Source organism: Carassius carassius, chromosome 42 (assembly GCF_963082965.1).
Source record: "Carassius carassius chromosome 42, fCarCar2.1, whole genome shotgun sequence".
Taxonomy (NCBI): domain Eukaryota; kingdom Metazoa; phylum Chordata; class Actinopteri; order Cypriniformes; family Cyprinidae; genus Carassius; species Carassius carassius.
In genome coordinates, this window is record NC_081796.1 from 24,922,426 (window position 1) to 24,945,493 (window position 23,068).

Sequence of the window (23,068 nt, forward strand, 5' to 3'; positions counted from 1 at the left end):
ACAGAATTTTCATAAAAAAAAGAAATCCATAAAGATCTAAAAAGAAATTGTAAATATACACCCTGTTCAAAAGTTTTTGGTTGGTGAGATTTTTTTTTTTTTGTTATTGAAAGAAGTATCTTATTCTCACCAAGGTTGCATTTTATTTGATAAAAAATATAGTAAAATATTAAAGATTATAACAATTTAAAACAACTATTTTCTATTTGAATAGATTTTAAAATGTAAGTTATTCCCGTGATGCGCAGCTGAATTTTCATTCTAAAATGATGATTTGCTGCTCAAGAAACATTTCTGATTATTAGCAATGTTGTAAACACTTTTTGCTGCCTAATATTTCTGTGGAAACCATGATACAGTTTTTTATCAAGATTTTTCATGGATAGAAAACCGCATTTATTCAACTTTTTAAATGATTTTACAGTTATTTTTCATCAATCTAATGCATTCTTTCTGAGCAGTTTTAATTAAACTTAATTTTACTAGTTAACTATAATGCCAGACTAAAGTATTTGAAATCGAGTGCAGCATTGGACCACAAAACCAGTCTTAAGTGTCATAAACAAATAAATAAACTTTCCATTTATGTACGGTTTGTTATGATCAGACAATATTTGGTCAAGATACAACAACAAAAAAAGTGCAAAAAAAATATTGAGAAAATCACCTTTAAAGTGTCCAAATGAAATTCTTAGCAATGCATATTACAAATAAAAAAATATTTTTAATATATATATTTACGGTAGGGAATTTCTAAAATATCTTCATGGAACATGATCTTCACTTAATATCCTAATGATTTTTGGAAATCAGAAAATGTAAGAGAATGTATTGTTGGCTAATATACCCCAGAGACCAGGCAATCTTTCATTCTCCGGTGATTTATTAAAGGGCATAATGATGCACAAAGCATGATTTCAATGCATTTTACTCATATTTCTTTCTTAACACTGCATTTGTAATTTAAGTAACATAATTTTATTGACAGTAGCTACTGTAATCAAATTACAGTACAAAATGTAATGCGTTATATTGCTGCGTTATCAGGAAGTGTAATTTGAGTACAGTAACGCGTTATACCCAAACTCTGCTGGTGAACAACAAGAGAGCGCACTTGGTTTGGAACAGAGTGAATGTCTGACCCTTGACCTTTGATAATATTTCCAGTGAACACACAAACACAAGCTAGTGAGAGAGTCAATATCTCTGTGCCACACACTAATGATGACTTCAGTATTGCTGTGCAGATTACAGTTATTATGGTAACTGCACTAACATCATTAAAGATGCTTTCGACATCGAAACGAGTGTCACAACCACTAATACTAAATGTTTTGCAACCTCAATCGTGTCTGCATACAATTTCAGCAAAGGTCGTCTTAATGGTAATGGTGATTATGACTGGGTTTAAACGAAGATATACTTGATTAATGAAAAAAAGACGAGACTGCAAAAGATGAGAAAATTGGGTATTTTATGACCCTTAACTCATAAGACCGAGGGAATAATTAAAATCTTCAGTAGTGCCAAGTTATCATTCGCTAAGCTGCTAAAGGATAATTAAAGGGAATTAATTAAATCGCTACAGGAAAGATGTGTACAAGATTGCTGTTCTGAGTTGATTTCTTTTCATTTTCAGAAAGCTCGATCGTGTGTCTGTTTAATGTTGTGGATTTTTTATGCCTGTATTCATATTTATTCAGAGTGGCTGTCTGTGTTGGATTGCGAGTCTCTGTAAAGATCGTCTTAAACTGAGGGATGTGATGATGATGATGATGAGACAAGTCAAAATTAAATGCATTTACACCCACACAAACCGGAAGTGCTGGAAGCAAGGCAAAGAATATTAACAATACAAAATGTTTAATGAATATATTAAGCTGTGCCCGAAGGTCACACTTATGTAACAACACATTAATTGTTTCCAGGAACATGAGCTATTTGAATATTTTAAAGTCACTCGCAGCCTGTTTTACTGCCACAATGTGATGTATTTTGAAGGTAAAAAGGATATTTGAGGAGAGTTGGCAAAAAACAGTGGCTTGGTGAAGACATTTCAGGAGCAATAAAGTAAAAAAAAAAGTCAATTTTGGCTTCAAGTTGACTTTAAATGTTCTGATCCAGCATCTAAAAAATGCTGAATTTATTGAGTTCCTGTAATATCCAGCTGGCTGGCACTTTTAGACAGGTGAAAAATGAAACGCTGATGAATATTTATCAGACACGCATATAAACAGCGAGAAAGATGGAGGGAAATGATATAAAGAAAGCTAAAAGCTGTATTGGGATATGTGATAGATAGCAGAAAATGAGATGAGAAAGAAGGGAGAAATAGCTGATAAAATGACGGAAAATAGAGAATGATGGATCCATTTTTTTATGTTGTTGAACACTCATCAAATGGATGCTGGAAGTGTGTGTGTTAAACATGCTTTAATGTGCTCTTAGACCATTGTTGGTTTCTGACTGTTATAAGCACACATACTGTCGTCTGTACGTGAGTTTAAGAAACACTCGACCTCGCTCTGAAACTGTTGGGATGAGGTCGGAGTGGAATACTAGCAAACGTCCTTCACACTTTGCTGTTTAATGTGAAACAGTATGCATTTTGACATTCGAAACATTTCTAACTATAGTATACAAGATGATCATGTGACACCATTGATTAATTCAGCAAATGACATCTATTTATCATATTTGAAATAGTTTGAGAAATATTAAGTCTTTTAGGATTCTGATCAAATAATACGACAAACTAAAGGTTAAAAGATAATCATGTGGTTAATTTATTTTCATAACTGTTATTTTAATATTATTTATATATTTTAAATATAGTATTTGTTAATATTTTGAAATGGCTTTTATTTTTATATTTGCAGTTTTAATTTTAAGCTCTAGTTATTTAATTATTTGTTATTTATAGCCTTTGTCGTTTTTATTAGTTTTTATATATATATATATTATTTATCTTTTTCTTTCGGTTCTAGCCAGTTTTAGTAGTACTTCAACTTTTTTCTATATAATTTTTTTATATAATTTTTTATATATATTTCTGTTTTTATCTCAGTTTAGCCCTAGTCATCTTAGCACTTCAAAGTTTGAGTTATTCGATGTACTTTTGTCATTTTCATTATAATTTTTTTATTTTTTTTATTTCAGTTTTAGCTTTAGTAATTTTAGTACTTCCGCATGTATCATTTCTTTTAACTTATTTTACTATATTCTCACTTTTATTCAGTTAGTTGACAAGGCCACCTTTTTAATATACTTTTAAGTTTGTTTTAGTTATAATTCATAATAAGCTATATAGCTTCATTTTTTCCCCAGTTTCATTTCCATCATTTTAACAGTTCAACTGAGCAAGTTTAGGTTTCTCGTCTAATATTTGCATTTTTTATATTTTATATTTATTTCAATTTACTAAAATAAATGTTAATAGTTTTAGTTAAAAACACCACTGTTTCAAAATGCAATGTTGAGTGCATTGCATTATGGGATATATTTTTTGCATAATGTGCTCTGTTATATGCTGCATATTTTGGCAAATGTCACCGATTAGTCATCCACATGCAATTTATACTTAACGTTTGCATAATGTGCCGGTATGTATACTGCAAAACTAGTATGAGTAGTATGCCACTCCAAACACACCCTGGGTGAAGAAGTACTCTCTAATCCTCTTTCAACTGGAAACAAGTAGTCCCCCCTTAATCCCGCCCACTTTACTTCCCAGCCAATAGCTGCTCTTGAATCTCATGCTTAAGTTCAGTAGCAGTCCAATCAGCACAGATGGCGGTGTCATGTGTTTATTTTCTTCATGATGTTGTAGGTTTAGGTCGCAAGAGTGTTGCTTTGAGCTCATCGCTACGTCATGTGAGATCCTCTACTGAGAATCGTAGTTCATGTACAGATTTCAAAATGGTGCCAAAAGACGAGAGATGATGACTCGTTGCAGTAAAAGATTGTTTACAAAAAAAAGTAAAAAAAACTGAAAATATATTATAAGGGTAATAGTTTCCTCTGGATCATATGATGATAAAATAAGAGATGTAAATATTGATAGTTTCTATCAAATTCTGTATCATTTCATGATGTACTGTACTTCTGAAATATTGGGAGCTGAGGCAATTTTGTTTTTGTAGTTTTATTTTGTATGGTTTTGTGTTTGCTTTCATTTCTCAGCTGTATGAAATAAAGACCATACTGCGAGGAGACGTGTGTGTGTGTGTCAGTGCCCGCAATCACACACTTTCCTTCGAAGAGGTATAAATTATGAAACTCCATTTCAACAAATTATCAGTGTTTAACCTTCAGAAAGTTGTTTGGTCAACTTAAGCTAATATTAGATATATGTCTTTATTGTCACTTTGATCAATTAAATGTATCCTTTCTGAATAAAAGTGTCACTTTCTTTTTTTTTCACCCCATATATTAAACTACTAAAAATTTGGGGTTTCACAGTTTTAAAATATTAAATGTTACAAAATATGAAGCAGCACAATCAGAAAATCGGCATATTAGAATGAATTCTGAAGATCATGTGACACGGAAGACTGTAAATTTAGCTTTATGTCACAGGAATAAACTACATTTTAAAATATAAAACAATTGTTTTAAATTGTAATAGTATTTAGACATTTTACAGTATTTTTCAAATAAATGTAGCCTTGGTGATTATTCCAAACACTAGAAAAAAACATTTACAAACAGTTGTAATAATTATTAAAGTTTTATTGCTTTATTAAAACTATTACAAATTCAGAAAAGCAATTGTGAAGTGCATTTCGGAGTAATGCCTAAAAAATACATACTTTTGCAAAGGAATGTGTTGAAAACGCCCTCTGGGTAAATATATTTAAATGCAGAGAAGTGCTGCTCTTTAAGATCTCTCTGTCTTGCGTCTCTTCGAGGGCTTTTCATCGGCCGTCTTCCTCTTCTCTGGCTTCTGATTGGCCGCTGTGTGGGTTGCATCCATCAGACTGAGCTCCTGTAATAATGAGGGCTGAATCTGATTGGCCACGGCCCAGGCCCATAAACACTGCTCCACCCTGTGAGGAGTCCAGTCCCGCTGGCCGTCCACTGAGACCACAAACATCAGGGTCAGGTCACGAGGAAGAGTGCTTTAAGCTGAAAGTGCATCTTAAATGTCTTACCTTTATTAAGCCTGGACGATTTGTTCAGGATTTTCTGGAGGAAAAGTGCATAATGTTTGGCTGTGTACTCGACCGGTCTGAGCTCAGCGATGCTCTCCACTGCTTCATCAGCCATGAAGGCCACTTCGCCTGGAGCCCCGGCCACCAACACGGCTGACCATTTAGATGCATGTTAATACAGTCAGTGCATGCATGCGTGATCTGATGGGTGTGTGTGTGTGTACCTGATGCCGTCGCTGGCCCAACACCTTTGAGTTTGCACAGCTCAGTAATCGCCGCTTGGACGTCAGGCATCAAACCGAAAGCTTTGCTGGTCGAGCTTCGAACCGCCTCCTCGCTGTTTGAGCCAATCAGCTGCTGCAAACGAGGCCTGAACTTCCCCTTCTGGGAGAGAGTATCCATCATCAATCATCAGAGAGAGAAACGCACTCGTGCACACAGCTGAACCGATGTCATAACCGCATGCAACCAACTGAGCAACTCGCCTGTTTCCAGCATCATGATTCTTGTTAATTACGTAGGGTGTGTGAATCTATGTCTGTTGTGCTTACAGTCAGTTTCCACTCCATGATCTTGATGAGCTCAGCGTGTGTGAGGGAACGCTCGGATCGAGCTGAGATCGCTGCAGGCAGCTCCTCCTGAAACCTGACAGAAGACGGAGACTGCCATTAAGATACTCTGCATCTACAATTCTATTCTATTCTGATGCAACTACAATAATAAACATGAAAAAAACATTTTAGTGTGTCTTTTGTGTGCTTGTGAGAATGCGAATCTTTTTCTTTGCTTTTTCATCTGTAACTTCATCCGAGTATTTAAATTGTGGCCCATATCAAATACAGGGCAATGCTAGAAAAGTTCTATTTAAGGTTGTGTCAAATTACATGTTAATTGCTAGTTGTGATAAATAGACAAAAATATATGAATTGAAATTAAATGAATGCATTTATATAATTTAAAAGTATTTTAATGTTATAATTTCTATTATTATTTTAAATGTATATATTTTGGTCATTTTATTTACATTTATATGATTATTAATATATAAATTAATATTACAATTTAAATACAACAATGAACATAAAATGTGTTTTAGAGCCAGTGCTAGTGAAGCTGCATTTTCAGTTGCTTTGAATTGCAAGTTAAAGCTAATTATGAGTAGGGCAAAAATTATTAATTAAAAATATCTAGTTAAATGTATATAATTTATGATTTAACAATATTTCACATTTGATAATTATTTTAAATGCATGTTTTAGTTTTATAGTGTTTAGTTGTGTTATATAACTTATATGATCTATAATTCTTTTAAATGCATATACTTTACTATTTAGATTTGCAAATTTATGATTATTAGTATATGAATTAAAATTCAATTATGTTTTGTGATGCAACTACTATAATGAACATAAAAACTAAATTCAGCAAAATGCAAAATTAAAATAAAATGAATGCATTTATTTAATGTAAAAGTATTTTAATGTTATAATTTCATTTATTATTTTAAATGTATATATTTTGGTCATTTATATTTACATTTGTACGATTATTAATAATATATAAATTAATATTACATTCTATTCTCATACAAATACAATAATGAACATAAAATGTGTTTTAGAGCCAGTTTTAGTGAAGCTGCATTTACGGTTGTGTCAAATTGCAAGTTAAAGCTAATTATGAGTAGGCAAAAATGATTCATTAAAAAGATCTAATTAAATTTATTTAAATTTATGATTTAACAATATTCCACATTTTATAATTATTTTAAATGCATGTTTTAGTTGTATAGTGTTTAGTTAGTTTATTTAAATAATATATTTATCTATAATTACTTTAAATTAGTGATGCACCGAAATGAAAATTCTTGGCCGAAACCGAAAACCGAAAAAGAGAAAACCAAGGCCGAAAACCGAAACCGAAACACCGAAAGAAATTATGCCAATTATTCCATTGCATTTATTGCTATGACCATGTACTAACTTTACTAAAATTAAGACATTGCAATTGCATAAATTAATATTAAAGTTTCAAAGATAATTACAATTACATAAATTATAAAAAACATAAAAATACATAATTACAAATTATGCAATATTTATTAAGCACATTGCAACAATGCACAGTATAAAATAAAATTCAAACTAAAAATGTATCCCACTCATGTGAATATTAAATAATAATGTACAGGCCTACTGGCCTGCAGAAAGGTTTTAAAATGAACTGTTCTCTCATAAAAACAAAGTGCATTTAGGTCAAGTGCATTTGAAATTGTTCTCTGTAGGACTAGAAAGTGCATTACTTCTCCAGTAGGCAAGACTGTTATCACTTCTGGGGATGGGGACTTCAGACAGATAACCATCTAGCTGTTGAGCAGTTGAGCTTGTCATCTGCCTGACATTTGAGAAATATTTGAGAGAGTGTATTTAAATAGGGGCAGGGCATAAATAATTTGTTTTATCAAATTAAAGCAGAAATCTAGCAGAAAATCTAGCAGAAATATGGCTACAATCTGATATTATGTATGTATATGTATATATATATGTGTGTGTGTGTGTGTATATATATATATATATAGGCTACTGTAAATAAAATGTCACATATATAGTAGCCTAAGAACTAGAACAATAGCCAATGTATTATTATTTGAGGCACTTTCTTGCAGAATTTCACTGAAAATATCAGACAACGAGGGTGAATGCCAAGAGACGAGTCTTTTTTCCGCGCTCTGATCTGTCTCCTGCGCTTGGCGCTTCTCCGTCTCCACGCGGGTTCTCCGCATCCAGCACGGCCTGGATCATTTCTCGTGCGCGCTGCCTTATTTCCGCATCCAAGTAATGATCTTTATAACGCGGATCAAGCACATTCGCGATGAAGTGCAGAGGATCCGAAAAGATCTCAGTGAGACGTGTGCTAACAGACTCTATAAGACTGTACCTTTCTTTGTTCTCACTTCGTGGTCCGTCTCAATCTCTTTGTTAGGAGACGCTTTAGTGCTGCGAATAAAGGAATAAGAAGAGAGAGAATGTTCTCACAGGTGTGAAGTGAATGTCGCGGGGAGCTCGTGGTCTGCGCTATGCAGGTGCACGTTCAGGTCGCGGTTTCTGTTTGCGTCATCATCACAACATTTCGGCCGTGTTGTTTCGGTGATAAAAGTCTTTCGGCCAAAACCCGAAAATGCTCTTTTGGGCCATTTTCGGCCGAAAATCTTCGGTGGCCGAATATTCGGTGCATCCCTACTTTAAATGCATATACTTGACCATTTAGATTTGCACATTTATGATTATTAGTATATTAATTAATATTTAATTATTTTTTGTGAAGCAACTACTATAATGAACATAAAAACAAAATTCAGCAAAATGCTAAATTAAAATGATAAAATTGTTAAAATAATTTTACATGTACTTAATATTTTAATTTTATAATTATTTATTTTAAAGTATTTATATGATTCTTAATATAAAAAATAAATTTTTATGTGTGGATTTGTGAGGACTCAAACCATTTGTCCAGTTGCAAGAGTTTTCCGGCGGTCTTCCCCTTCACAGCTGCCTTTGCTTCCAGCACACTCCAGTATTTGGCATGTAGTGCCCTCCATACAGCTGGATCCTCACAGTGATACAGTCTCTCATTCACAGACATGACTGTTAGAGAGAGAGAGAGAGATTACAACACTAAAGAACAATTTAATAAAGCAAGCGTAACAGCTGCATATTATCATACCAGGATGTGTTATGATAAATAACTTCTTGTGTAAACTCCCAAGAGCGTTGTTGTCTCTCAGCGCGCCACGCGAGTCATGCGACGGGAGGTGACGTCAGCCGCGAACGTAAACAACAATTCTACATCCGCTTCTCCTGAAAGGACACGTTTGTTTTTTAAAGGGTAAGTTTAGCGTGGTTATTTCACTAATTTCTAAACTCATATTACAGTTGAACATTCATGCTCGGAAACACGATAAACTGTATTATGGACTCGTGCTGCACTGAACTATTTTAAAGCAGGTTTGATGTGGCACGTGAGTGAAACGCTCATTTACAGCACATATAATATTCCAGGCATAAGAGGATACATCTGTAATATCAATGTGTTTGCAAAATAATACATGCATTTGAATAATCTCAAAGCACCTATGGGCCAGTATACATGTTGAATATGAATTACATGTATTGGTCTTTCTGTGCATTACAATAACAGACTAAACACTGCGCTCATGTTATTAATGTTAATAAGGAAATGATATTTATAAATCGATAATTGAGTGAAATTGCAGGCCGACACAAAAGTGGTGTAAAGTATACCTGAAAACCATACTTGAGTAAAAAACAGTATTTTACTTGTACTGAAAACATGCTCAAAGATGCACTTTCAAAAGAGAAACGAAAGTGAAAAACAAGCAAGAGTGCCTTGTCTTATTTATTTTCTAAAACCAAATTAAAACTGAAGAAAAAATCTTCAGTATAATAGATGAATAAAATAAAGTAATTTATTGCTGAATTTTCTTATTGAACTTTTACAATAATATCAGGTTGTGCTGTCAAACGATTAATCGCGATTAATCACATCCAAAATAAAAGTTTTTGTTTATGTAATATATGCATGTGTTTTGTGTTTATTTATTATGCATATCTAAATACGAACACATCCAGCATATGTTTTGAAAATATTTACATGTATATACATTTGTATATTTATATGATTACATTTTATATTATATATAAATATATTTAATATATAAACATAACATATTTTTCTTTAATATATACATAAATGTGTTTTAATTTATATAAACATGATAAATATGCACAGTTCACACTCATATATCATGTAGACAAAAACTTTTATTTTGCATGCAATTAATCAATATTAATCGTTTGACAGCACTAACACAGGATAATAATACATGACAATAGTAAAAAATATATATGTTAATTAAAATTAAAAGCATTCTTGACATTGTTAAGAAACTCGCATTCATATAAAGTAACCTTGTTGAAAAGTGAAAGGACAAAATGCTCGAGAAATAGTACTTTCAGTGCCATGTAGTCGGTGATATCACTGTAGAAATAGCTAGGTGCCATGCAACAATGCAATGTTTAATCGCAACACTTGTTAAAAATGTAGTGAAGTAGAGTAAAAGCTGCTAATATCTTTGATACTCCATAAAATTCCAGAGCATTCAAAAAGATACTCAAGTACAGTAATTACATTTACTCAAATACCTCTGTTACACAACATGCACTGTAATAATAAATATAATAATAGCAATAATATCTATTACTTGTATGTCTATATTGTATCTGTTTGTTTATCTATAGACAAAATAATAATGATATCTGGTAATTATAATACAACCCGAATTCCGGAAAAGTTGGGACGTTTTTTAAATTTTAATAAAATGAAAACTAAAAGACTTTCAAATCACATGAGCCAATATTTTATTCACAATAGAACATAGATAACATAGCAAATGTTTAAACTGAGAAAGTTTACAATTTTATGCACAAAATGAGCTCATTTCAATTTTGATTTCTGCTACAGGTCTCAAAATAATTGGGACGGGGCATGTTTACCATGGTGTAGCATCTCCTTTTCTTTTCAAAACAGTTTGAAGACGTCTGGGCATTGAGGCTATGAGTTGCTGGAGTTTTGCTGTTGGAATTTGGTCCCATTCTTGCCTTATATAGATTTCCAGCTGCTGAAGAGTTCGTGGTTGTCTTTGACGTATTTTTCGTTTAATGATGCGCCAAATGTTCTCTATAGGTGAAAGATCTGGACTGCAGGCAGGCCAGGTTAGCACCCGGACTCTTCTACGACGAAGCCATGCTGTTGTTATAGCTGCAGTAGGTGGTTTTGCATTGTCCTGCTGGAATAAACAAGGCCTTCCCTGAAATAGACGTTGTTTGGAGGGAAGCATATGTTGCTCTAAAACCTTTATATACCTTTCAGCATTCACAGAGCCTTCCAAAACATGCAAGCTGCCCATACCGTATGCACTTATGCACCCCATACCATCAGAGATGCTGGCTTTTGAACTGAACGCTGATAACATGCTGGAAGGTCTCCCTCCTCTTTAGCCCGGGGGACACAGCGTCCGTGATTTCCAACAAGAATGTCAAATTTGGACTCGTCTGACCATAAAACACTATTCCACTTTGAAATAGTCCATTTTAAATGAGCCTTGGCCCACAGGACACGACGACGCTTCTGGACCATGTTCACATATGGCTTCCTTTTTGCATGATAGAGCTTTAGTTGGCATCTGCTGATGGCACGGCGGATTGTGTTTACCGACAGTGGTTTCTGAAAGTATTCCTGGGCCCATTTAGTAATGTCATTGACACAATCATGCCGATGAGTGATGCAGTGTCGTCTGAGAGCCCGAAGACCACGGGCATCCAATAAAGGTCTCCGGCCTTGTCCCTTACGCACAGAGATTTCTCCAGTTTCTCTGAATCTTTTGATGATGTTATGCACTGTTGATGATGAGATTTGCAAAGCCTTTGCAATTTGACGTTGAGGAACATTGTTTTTAAAGTTTTCCACAATTTTTTTACGCAGTCTTTCACAGATTGGAGAGCCTCTGCCCATCTTTACTTCTGAGAGACTCTGCTTCTCTAAGACAAAGCTTTTATAGCTAATCATGTTACAGACCTGATATCAATTAACTTAATTAATCACTAGATGTTCTCCCAGCTGAATCTTTTCAAAACTGCTTGCTTTTTTAGCCATTTGTTGCCCCCGTGCCAACTTTTTTGAGACCTGTAGCAGGCATTAAATTTTAAATGAGCTAATTAAGTGGATAAAAGTGTAAAATTTCTCAGTTTAAACATTTGCTATGTTATCTATGTTCTATTGTGAATAAAATATTGGCTCATGTGATTTGAAATTCCTTTAGTTTTCATTTTATTAAAATTTAAAAAACGTCCCAACTTTTCCGGAATTCGGGTTGTAAACTATCACTTTTACGTTTCACTTAATTTTTATATAATTGTATTTATTTATTTTTTGCTTGCATGTTTTCTAATGATTACTGATATGGATTCTCTGCTGTCTTGTTTCTGTTTTGCAGGTCGGTGTGTAATCCCGTGTGAGGATGTTAAAGGCGATCACGTGAACGAGGTGCGATTTTTATTTGGAAACATAGACGGTGAGATGAAAAAAAAAAAACAAACAAACAAGAATCGTGTTGCAAACGCAGTAATGTTCCCTTAGAAGTTTGTCCAGTATTTTACCTATTTAAATACGATCTATAGTGAATCCTATGATTATTTATATCTGATGTTATTGTGAATGTGTTTGATGTTTCTGGCCTGTTTTCCCCATAGGTAAAAGGCTCTAGACGTAAAGCGTAAGTCTGAACATCTCGCTCTATTCTTGTATGTTTTTGCATTTATTGTTTGTGATATAAATGCTCATAACAGAAGTTGATATGAATGAATCTGTCCTCCACCTGCTGGCCTGAGGAGGACCTGCAGCAGCATCTCTCTCATCGCTCTCATCTTTCTCCTGATTTTGCAGCTTGAGATGGAGAAGATGACCAGGGTCAGCACAGTCAGTGGTCATACCATGTTTTGTCACCTGGATGCACCTGCCAACGCCATCAGTGTGTGTCGGGATGCTACGCAGGTGAAAATGAGATGAACATTTTATTCAAGACACATGCCAAAGTGGCCAGTTCGATTTTTCTACTTCTGTTATGGTTCACATGGCAAAAGTATATATATATATATATATATATATATATATATATATATTATAATTTAACAATCTTTTAATTTTTATAATTTGTGAATAAATTAACTTATTATTATTTTATATGTTTATGTATTTTAATTATTTATATTTGGAATTTATATGATTATTGATATTTAAGTTAATAATCAATCGGTCAATGACTAACATCAATAAATAGCAATTAAAAAATTCATTGTCAATAATATTTATATTTAAAATACTGTTTTTAGCTACAGTTAATATGTGATTAATCACAAGTTGTTTCTGGTGGTGTTTGTTGGGTGAAATATTTTAATTTGTATAATTTATAATTTTTTAATTTATAAATTTTATGTATTTTAATTATTTATATTTGAAATTTATATGATTATTGATATGTAATTTAATATTCAGTCTGTCAGTGACTACCTCTAATATCAATAATTAATTCAGTAATTATTTGTCAAAAAAGTATTCATATTCAAAATACTCGTTTTGTTATTAGATACAGTTAATTTGTGATTGATCACAAGGGTGACCAAGAGTTGTTTACTCTACAACATATATTAAATCTTTTATATATATTTGTATTAAATTAATTTAAATTCAATATAATTAAATTAATGATTTTTTTTATATTTATATAATTATTTACATTTATATATTTTAGTCATTTATATTTGTTATTTATATGATTATTTTTTTTTTATTTTAATAGTCGGTCTGTCAATAGATACAGTTATCTTGTGATTGATCAAATAATTATACGTGCTGTATTTGGTAATGCGATGTATCACGGTAATGAATATGCATGATATTGTTATGGGGGGCACTTCTTAATACAGTGAATAATTATATATTACAAATTATTCATAATTGGAATGCATTTTAAGAATACTTTTCCCATCAACTGGTCTAAATGCACAACACTGCTGTATGCTGCTTGAAAGACTGTGTGCTCTAATGTAAACAAGCAAGTAAGAGAAGCACATGGAGGAACACGTGAGGGACGAGCTGAATGAGGCACATTCACTCTCTGACAGCAGATGGCGCTAAACTGTAGAAATGCAGCCACTACCCTGGAAACCCCATAAATAAAGCAGCTGCTACTTTCTAAAATGTATTTAAATAGCCATTCAGATTTGTGGATTTGCTATGATGTTCATCACAGTGCCAAATACTTACATATTTAGACTTAATATGCTATTTATTTTCAAACATTTTATATATTTTAATCTGGACTACAATATGCCCAAGATATTGTTTGAAAGTGTTTTGATTCTTTATTGTCCATTTACACATTACATCAGGGCTTCATTAGTTAACCTTAGTTAATTCATTAGTTAACATAAACTGCAAATGAAAACTTCTTCTGAACATTCATTAATCTTAGGTATTCCGATATTTAATAACACATTGTTAAAATCGAAAGTTGCAACTGTTATTTAATGAGCTAACATGTATATTTTAACAAAGATGAATAACTTCTGTAGCACATGTAGCTATTGCTCATTGTGAATGTTAATGCATTAACTAAAGTTAACTAATGAGGTCTTACTGTAAAGCGATACCTATAGTTCTTAGTAAAACTTTAACTTTATATATTTTTCTGTATTGCTTTATTGTACTTAAATGTACAGTTATTTTTGTTATAAGAACAAAGTTATTTAACCTGTTATACTGTATTATGACCACTTACTAAATGTCAATACCGTATGAGCAATTGATGAAAACTGGATAACTGCATATCCCTAATCACCTTTTGTTTCAGGTGGTGGTTGCCGGGCGAAATATCTTCAAGATATATGGTCTGGAGGAAGACGGTTTCACTGAGCGGCTGAACCTGCGTGTGGGCCGCAAACCCTCGCTGAACTTCAGCTGTGCGGACGTCATGTGGCATCAGATGGAGGAGAACCTGCTGGCCACTGCCGCCACTAACGGAGCCGTGGTGACGTGGAATCTGGCCCGGTCCTGCCGTAACAAACAAGAGCAGCTGTTCACCGAACACAAGCGCACGGTCAATAAAGTCTGTTTTCACCCCACTGAGGTCTACATGCTGCTGTCCGGCTCTCAGGACGGATTCATGAAGTGCTTTGACCTGCGCAAGAAGGAGAGCGTCAGCACCTTTTCTGGTATGTGCACATGAACATCTCTGACTTTATCATGACCTCATTTACATCCACACATCTGGAGCGTTTTAGACACTCAGTCTGATGATTTAGATATACACAATATGAACAGCAGTGTTTGTGCAGGTCAGTCTGAGAGCGTGAGAGATGTGCAGTTCAGTATAAAGGATTATTTCACGTTCGCGGCATCATTCGAGAATGGAAACGTGCAGCTGTGGGACATTCGTAGACCGGACCGTTACGAGAGGATGTTCACCGCACACACAGGACCCGTCTTCTGCTGTGACTGGCACCCTGAGGACAGGTGTGTGCACACCCAGCTAAACTATTAATAACAATAATACTGAATGAATGTGCTTCACAGGTCAGCACAATCAAAATACAAAAAAATGATGAATGAAATAAAAATAGGAGGATAAAATGAGAAGGAAATAATAATAATAATAATATGAGCTCAGAATTTAATAAGAATTAGTATACTATTATTTTTTTTATTATAGTAAAATTAAAAAAGGACGATAAATGAAAAGGAAATAATATAGTGACTTAAAAGATTAATAAATGCGAACCTTTTTAAAAGGTTAGAAATTCACTATTATAATAGTAATATTAATCTTAGTTGTAAAATTCCAATCGTAAACTTACACTTAGTAAACATTTAAAAAAGGAAAATAAAATGAGTGCTATAATAATTTTATAAGAATAATAGAATAATTTATCAATTATTATTATGAGAAAATTCTATCTAATGACTTAAGAAACATAAAAAGGGAATAAAAATAAGATAAAATGAGACTGAAATAATTATTTTTTTAAATTCTAAATAATGAGTGAAGAAACTTTAAAAAGTCCAAATTAAAAAAAGGAAAATGAAATCAGAAGAAGTAACACAAATAGTCAAATTCTAAATAATTATTTCTACTAAATAAATACTCAAAGGTAACTTTTTTTTTGTTGCCTAATTTTAGTTGGTAAAAGTTTCCACACTTTTTATCCTCCTGGATTTTAACCTCAACCCGTTTGGCTCTGTTTTGTATACATAACGTCTTGCAGGGGTTGGCTCGCCACAGGCGGACGTGACAAGATGGTGAAAGTCTGGGACATGTCGACCAACCGCGTGAAGGAGATCTACTGCGTTCAGACCATAGCGTCGGTGGCCAGGGTCAAGTGGCGTCCGGAGCGCAGATATCACCTGGCCACCTGCTCCATGATGGTGGACCACAACATCTACGTGTGGGACGTCCGCCGGCCGTTCATCCCCTTCGCAACCTTCGAGGAGCACAAAGACGTGACCACAGGAATCGTGTGGCGGCACCAGCATGACCCCTACTACCTGCTGTCGGGGTCCAAGGACAGTACGCTGTACCAGCACATGTTTAAAGACGCCAGCAGACCCGTCGACCGTGCCAATCCTGAGGGACTCTGCTTCGGGCTGTTCGGGGACCTGGCGTTCGCTGCTAAAGAGAGTCTGATGAGCGGTGAGTGATTGAACCACGCTGGTTTCCATGCAATTTGACAAAAACTGACACTAAATACTAAAATGCATGTATAAAATCTCTAGCTTGTTAGAGATATGTAAAAAAAGGTTTTTATTGTGTTAGAGGTTAATTTGAGCCACATATTTTTTCTGCACAGATACAAAAATATTTTTCTTTTGTGTGTCATAACTAATTATAGTGGCTATTTGTATCTTATTGCAAATACTACATGTAAGTATAAATAATATCTAACATTAAAAGTATTTAGTGTAATAGCATTTATTGTTATTTGCAGATTTAGCACTTTTTATGTCATTTTTCTCAAAGCCTTGTGAAGGTAAAATGGGTTTTCACATTGTCTTTCAAAAGCATGATTTAGGAGATGAGTCTCGAGTCTTAAATTTCTAATTTATTTCATATCTGAATGTTTGACAAGCCACAGTAAAGGTTTTCTGTATCCATGACCCTTAGTGAGAAACATTTACCACATTTCTAGAAGAAATGATTATTTAACCAGTCAGAACATCTTCTTTCTTCATAGGTCCCTCTTCTGCAGGAGACGTGGGGCGTAAAACCTACCCGGGGGGCGATCGGAGGTACCCCATCTTCTTCTTTAAGAAGCCCGATGTGAGGGAGCAGTTTGCGCAGGTGTCGAGCGCGCTCAGTGTGTTTGAGAGTGAAGCGGGCAGCAGTGTCGGGATGGACTGGTTCATTAACACCGCACAGAGTTACCTGCTGAGCGGGAAACCCTTCGCTGAACTCTGTGAGCACAACGCTCAAGTCGCCAAGAGACTCAACAGACCGCAGGTACAGATGGATTTTAATGGGGCTCTTCTGTATTTTTTTTGGTCTTCTTTGACCTGCAATATTTTCTTGAAGTCCTCCCTGAGATTTTAAATTAATATTTCAGCGATTTTATTAACACATCTGCATGTTCATAGATCTATGTTGTTGATATTTTTTCTTAAAAAGACTTAAAAAAAAATTTTTATATTCCTGATATGCAAGTTATCGAACTCAAATAAATAAACCAATAAATAAATAATAAATATTTTTTAATTAACAAATAAAATAAAAACAAATAAATACAGATGAATTTTTATTTTTAAAAAGTGTAGGAAAAAATTATTTTTTAAATTGAATGATTATTTTGATTGATTGATAATTAATTCTGATCTTTTCATTAGTTCATAAACCTGCAGTTTCCTCACAAACCCTGTTTTACAGGAATTGTAATTTAGTTTTTGTGTCATACAGGAATCAACCACATGGACGATGCTGCGAATCATGTTTTCAGAGCCGGCTAATCCGTCCTTATCAAGCAATCACAATCTGAATAAATCAGGAAACCTCCCGCTCGTCAACAGGTACTGATAATGTTAGGTGATTTTGGGATTTCTGACTCCTCTCGTCTAATATACGCTTCATCAGAGCTCAGTTCTGTGTCTTTGTCTGTTTCCTGTACTGCAGCTTCAGTATGAAGGAGATGAGCGCTGCTCTCAATGAGAGAAACAAAGAAAACAGACAAGACAACCTCCACAGCCTGGAGACCAACCTCAACAACAATGACGGTGAGACAGACACACATAAACAACAGCTGCATCCTGATCGATGAGAAACTGATGAGAGACTGGTAAAGTCTCATGCACCAAGAGACAGTCAGCTGGATTGTGTTTACAGAGCAAACTTTGAGCTTGCTCTCTCCTCATGAAGTGTTGCCTTTGATCACAAAACCTTTCGTTTACCAGAGAAACCTTGCATTTGCTTTTAAAATCTTTGCATTTGCCAGAGAGACTTTGCTTTCTCTCATAAAACCTTTGTGTTCCCCTAATAAACGTTGTGTTTAATTGCAAAACCTTTGCGTTTTTCTAAGAAACCTTGCACTTGCTTTAGAAAAACTTTGCTTTGGCTTACAAAATTTCTGCAATTCCCTGAGAAACTTACATTAGCTTTGAAAATGTCTGTTTCCCCCAGAAGCTTTGATTGCTTGCAAAACGTTAGAATGTTTCCAAAAACACTTTGCATTTCATCGCAAACCTTTGTGTCATTCATAAAACTGTTGCCTTTTCCAGCAAAACGTTGCATTAACTGAGAAACTTTGCATTGTTCACAAAACCATTCTATTTGAGTTCCTGAGTTTCTCGGGAAAATGCAAAAATAAAAATCATTCAGCTTCATTGAGTTCCAAACCTAAATGATTGACATTAAAGGCAGGGTAGGAAAAAATTGTATAAAAATTTTTTTTTCAAATTTGTTTAAACTTTATTTATATATCAATACATAATTAAAATGTAAGTACTCTGAAAAAGAAAGTATAAAAATCGAGTGACTGTAGACCTCTCACGACTGTTTAAAAGACAGCTCATTATTTCCATTCACTCCACCCCCTCCCTTCTGGGCTCCTTCCAAAGCCTCTACTACGGCTCGCTAAGTAATGTTATGTTAGCTATATTACGCAGCTACGTGTGCTAATGACACATGCTTCATGAAAAAAATATGTATGATCAAAATACAAAAAGAAAGATTTACCTGTCCAGCAGAAATAAAGCCATCAAGGAGTCACTTTTCAGCCCCTTGAGTTCCCTCAGTTCTCGCCATCGCTGGAAAGCCACACCGATATAAACTCGCGTTTTATTTCTTTGTTTATCCAAAGACTTTTTGTTCATTGCCTTTTCTTGTACTGTTACTGTCTTCCTTTTTTTGCCTGGTTTGCCTTCACTAACTGCATAGGCTGGTACTGTGAATTTTGCTTGCTGTTTCTCTGCCATTGTTTTTGTATTCCTAGGATCCGTGCCTGTTGAATTCCTCAAATCAAACGTGCACGCGCAAGTGGGCAGGTCATGTGTGGCAAAAGGGTGGTTGCCATGGTTGCGAGAGAGTGACAGTCGCCTAAGCCAATCCTATGTTTCGTCCCGAAATGGAAATAATGAGCTGTGTTTAATACAGATTAAACGGTCTAGAGTCACTCGATTTTTATACTCTTTTTATCAGAGTACTTACATTTTAATTATGCATTGATATATATAGAAAGTTTAAACAAATTTGGAAGAAAGTTGTTTATACATGTATTACCTACCCTGCCTTTAAGTCATGGATTCAATTTCAGTTTGTTCCTCTAGAAAATCAATAGTATGACTTCAGAAGACTTGGAGTCACATGGACTCCTTCTATAGTGCTTTTTCAACTTGGAGCAATTTGGACATTCTGCTAAACACCTCCTTTTATGTTCCATACAGATTGGGAATGACCTGTAAATGATGACAGAATTGTGATTTAATTCTTTAAACGGCTCACTGTTGATGGATAATAATGTATGTATATATGTGACCCTGCAGCACAAAAGCAGTCTAAAGTCTCTGGGGTATATTTGTAGCAATAACCAAAAATACACTGTATGGGGCAAAATTATAAATTTTACTTTTATGCCAAAAATCATTGTGATATTAAGTGAAGATTATGTTCCATGAAAATATTTTGTAAATTTCCTACTGTAAATATATCAAATTTAAATTTTTGATTAGTAATATGCATTGCTAAGAACTTCATTTGGACAACTCTAAAGATGATTTTCTCAATGTTTAGATTTTTTTGCATCCTCAGATTCCAGATTTTCTAAATAGTTTTATCTCTGCCAAATGTTGTCTGATACTAATAAACCATGCATTAATGGAAAGCTTCTTTATTCAAAATCTAAATGTAGAAAATTGACACTTGTGACTGGTTTTGTGGTCCAGGGTCTCGTATGTAGTAACTGTGCTTCACTCCTCCTCCAGTGTCTCTGTGATCTCCTCAGCTGTCAGTCCAGAATTTAAGTTTTTAGTAATTTTAGAAAACTAAAACACTGGATAAAGGATGTGTTTCTGTGTGCAGAGAACGAGGAGACGGAGGGCAGCGAGGGTCAGGCGGAGTATCTGTTTGGAGACGCTGAACTGGATGACGATGATCTCTACAGCATGGAGCACGACAACCATGCAGGTTGGTCAGCAGCACATCCAAACACATCTCACAGGTGTATGTGTAAAAAACCCAATGGTAAGCCTCTGTTCTCTCTCCAGTGGAGGAACCCGAGTACCTGCTCCCTCAGGAGGCGTTCCCGTTACGCCACGAGATCATGGACCATCCCTCGGCCCCGGAGCCGGTGCAGGAGAGGCCCGAGTCGCCTCACGTGAGCGGGAGCGAGACCGAGAACACGTGTCTGACTTCCACGGAGTCCTTCAGTCTCATTTCCGTCTCGCAGCTGCTGTTTTCCCCTCACCTGCCGCCCAAGTTCTTCTGCCCCATCGTGAAGGAGATGCTGTGTTTCTACGCCGAGCAGGGCGACGTGCAGATGGCCGTCTCTGTGCTGATCGTACTGGGCGACCGCATCCGCAAGGAGATCGACGAGCTCACACAGGTGAGAAAAACCGCCCCACTTTGACAGGAAGTCTAGGTTTTTTATGTGATGTTTTAATCTGTGTGTGTGTGTTTTAGGAACACTGGTACATGTCCTACATTGACCTCCTGCAGCGCTTCGAGCTGTGGAACGTCAGCAACGAGGTGATCAAACTGAGCACATGCGGTCCCATCATGTGTCTGAATCAAACCTCCACCACCTTACACATCAACTGTAGCAACTGCAAGCGACCAATGAGCAACAAGGGCTGGATCTGTGACAGGTACGACCTCCAATCCCTGACTCTTATCCTGTTTTTCTATGAGTTTCAGTCCTTTATCTAATGTAGCCTTTAACATTAGAGCTTATACATCTGTTGCTGTTTTTAAAGGACATGTAAAGGTGTATTTGTTTTCTTTTTTAATATTTATGAAAATATTTATACACATGCCTTATAAATAACTACAGGAAATATATTTTCATTATACATTTTAAGTTGAAATTATAATTTATTATTAATTTATTAGAAGTTATTTGTTTCGATATAATGTATATATATATATATATATATATATAGATATATATATATATATATATATATATATATATATATATATATAGATATATATATATATATATATATATTATACACACACACACACACAATTTGGGTCCACTAAATAAAATTAATATATTTAATTTTAAATTCAAATTCTATATAAATAATAAATATGCTAAATAAATTATAATACATTTATTATGACTATTTTAATGTATATACTATTATATCATTTATTATATTATATACATATTTATTTAATTAAATGTATTGTAATTTTAAATATTATCATTGGGAAAATTGCTAAAGTTTTAGAGAATTTTACACACTTTGGGAGCATTTTATAAATAATTAAAATTAATATTTAATTATAAATATTTATTATAATATACAAAAAATAATTATAATGTATTATGAATTCAATTATTAAATAAATATATAAATAAAATAAAAATTGAATTAAAAAATTAAATGAAAATAAAAAATATTACATTTTAGTTGGAAAAACTGAGAATTTGACACACTTTAGGTCCACTTTATAAATTAATATAATGAAAAAATTATATATATGTGTGTGTGTGTGTGTATATATATATATATATATATATATATATATATACATATATATATATGAAAAATATTTTGATTGTATTATAAATTAATTTGTAAAATAATTGTTACTAATATATTACTTAACAATTTTTTACAGTTACAATATAATTTAGAAAAAATGTACAATATTGATTGATTGATTATTTTGTGCATGTATTTGAATCTTCCACAGGTGCCACCAGTGTGCGAGTGTGTGTGCAGTGTGTCATCACGTGGTCAAAGGCTTGTTTGTGTGGTGTCAGGGCTGCAGTCACGGAGGACACCTGGAGCATGTGATGGAGTGGCTGAAACAGTCCAAACACTGTCCGGCCGGCTGCGGACACCTGTGTGAATACACCTGACACACACTCGAATACACCTGACACACACACTCTAGCAGAGGACCAGTCAGGCTGCTACCTATGAGGGACAATAAGTATAACTAATGTTTAGATGATAATCAAACACAAAGGGAATCTGTATCTTTAGCACATATGATTGTGAGCTAAAAAACAATCAGCCAACTTTTTTTAGTTTTTGGAGATTTTGTTTTATAAATATAATCCGATGTATATAACTGTAGCTGAGATGCACTTGGCTGTGGGAATATGATTTATTCACCTTAAAAATACTCTGGAAAACTATGTAAATGAAGAACATGTTGAATTGAAATCAGATTTATTTTACCGTAAAACACTGGTGTTTGCCAATAAAGCCAGTCTTTACTAATCATCTGTGTGAGTTTGTGAACATGAAGACACAGAAATACTTTAAAAGTGACCTTTTTGGCAGAATAAAAATTAACATTAATTTTTTTAAAGTGGCATAATGTCATTTACCCGTATTATAAAAATATAAGTGCAAGCATTTCTCAAAAAGAAGGTTTGAAATGTTGAAACCAATTGATGCAGACCTGATCGTTAATGTTTCTCAACACGTGTGAGCTGAACTTGAGGAAAACTGACTGAACAATCACCTAAACACTGGCTGAACAAAACGCATCACTCAAACACAATTATTAAAAAGGGTTCAAACGTTCACTGATGCTCCAGAAGGAAACATGATCC

General features: G+C 34.2%; 2 protein-coding genes across 3 annotated transcripts; one reads left to right on the forward strand and one right to left on the reverse strand.

The window, feature by feature from the left end:
- Positions 1-4,710: 4,710 nt before the first annotated feature.
- Positions 4,711-9,023, reverse strand: LOC132124340 (uncharacterized). 2 transcript variants are annotated; one of them, XM_059535343.1, is made up of 6 exons: positions 8,903-9,023; positions 8,659-8,800; positions 5,705-5,798; positions 5,378-5,537; positions 5,154-5,306; positions 4,711-5,079 (listed from the first exon to the last, which is right to left on the reverse strand). In XM_059535343.1, exons 2-6 carry the CDS (start codon positions 8,796-8,798, stop codon positions 4,880-4,882), a joined length of 747 nt encoding a protein of 248 aa, XP_059391326.1. In that variant the 5' UTR covers positions 8,799-8,800; positions 8,903-9,023; the 3' UTR covers positions 4,711-4,879. The 2 variants fall into 2 exon arrangements, with proteins under 2 accessions (XP_059391326.1, XP_059391325.1); XM_059535342.1 differs by having other exon boundaries at positions 8,880-9,000.
- LOC132124339 (GATOR complex protein WDR24) lies at positions 8,925-22,730 on the forward strand. The gene is made up of 14 exons (XM_059535341.1): positions 8,925-9,041; positions 12,229-12,306; positions 12,485-12,507; positions 12,678-12,785; positions 14,644-15,004; positions 15,128-15,305; positions 16,055-16,479; positions 17,021-17,286; positions 17,737-17,846; positions 17,950-18,050; positions 20,350-20,454; positions 20,535-20,872; positions 20,950-21,134; positions 22,195-22,730. The coding sequence occupies exons 4-14, from the start codon at positions 12,684-12,686 to the stop codon at positions 22,361-22,363; spliced, it is 2,340 nt and encodes a 779-aa protein (XP_059391324.1). The 5' UTR covers positions 8,925-9,041; positions 12,229-12,306; positions 12,485-12,507; positions 12,678-12,683; the 3' UTR covers positions 22,364-22,730.
- Positions 22,731-23,068: the final 338 nt, after the last annotated feature.

Excerpts from the sequence above, each read along its gene's own strand:
- LOC132124340 (XM_059535343.1), bottom strand. The coding sequence starts at position 8,798 with ATGTCTGTGAATGAGAGACTGTATCACTGTGAGGATCCAGCTGTATGG. Across the intron at positions 5,799-8,658 it reads CTCTTGCAACTGGACAAATG|GTTTCAGGAGGAGCTGCCTG; the intron begins GTTTGAGTCCTC and ends GTCTTCTGTCAG. Across the intron at positions 5,307-5,377 it reads TGGGCCAGCGACGGCATCAG|CCGTGTTGGTGGCCGGGGCT; the intron begins GTACACACACAC and ends CTAAATGGTCAG.
- LOC132124339 (XM_059535341.1), top strand. The coding sequence starts at position 12,684 with ATGGAGAAGATGACCAGGGTCAGCACAGTCAGTGGTCATACCATGTTT. Across the intron at positions 17,287-17,736 it reads AGAGACTCAACAGACCGCAG|GAATCAACCACATGGACGAT; the intron begins GTACAGATGGAT and ends TGTGTCATACAG. Across the intron at positions 18,051-20,349 it reads CAACCTCAACAACAATGACG|AGAACGAGGAGACGGAGGGC; the intron begins GTGAGACAGACA and ends TTCTGTGTGCAG.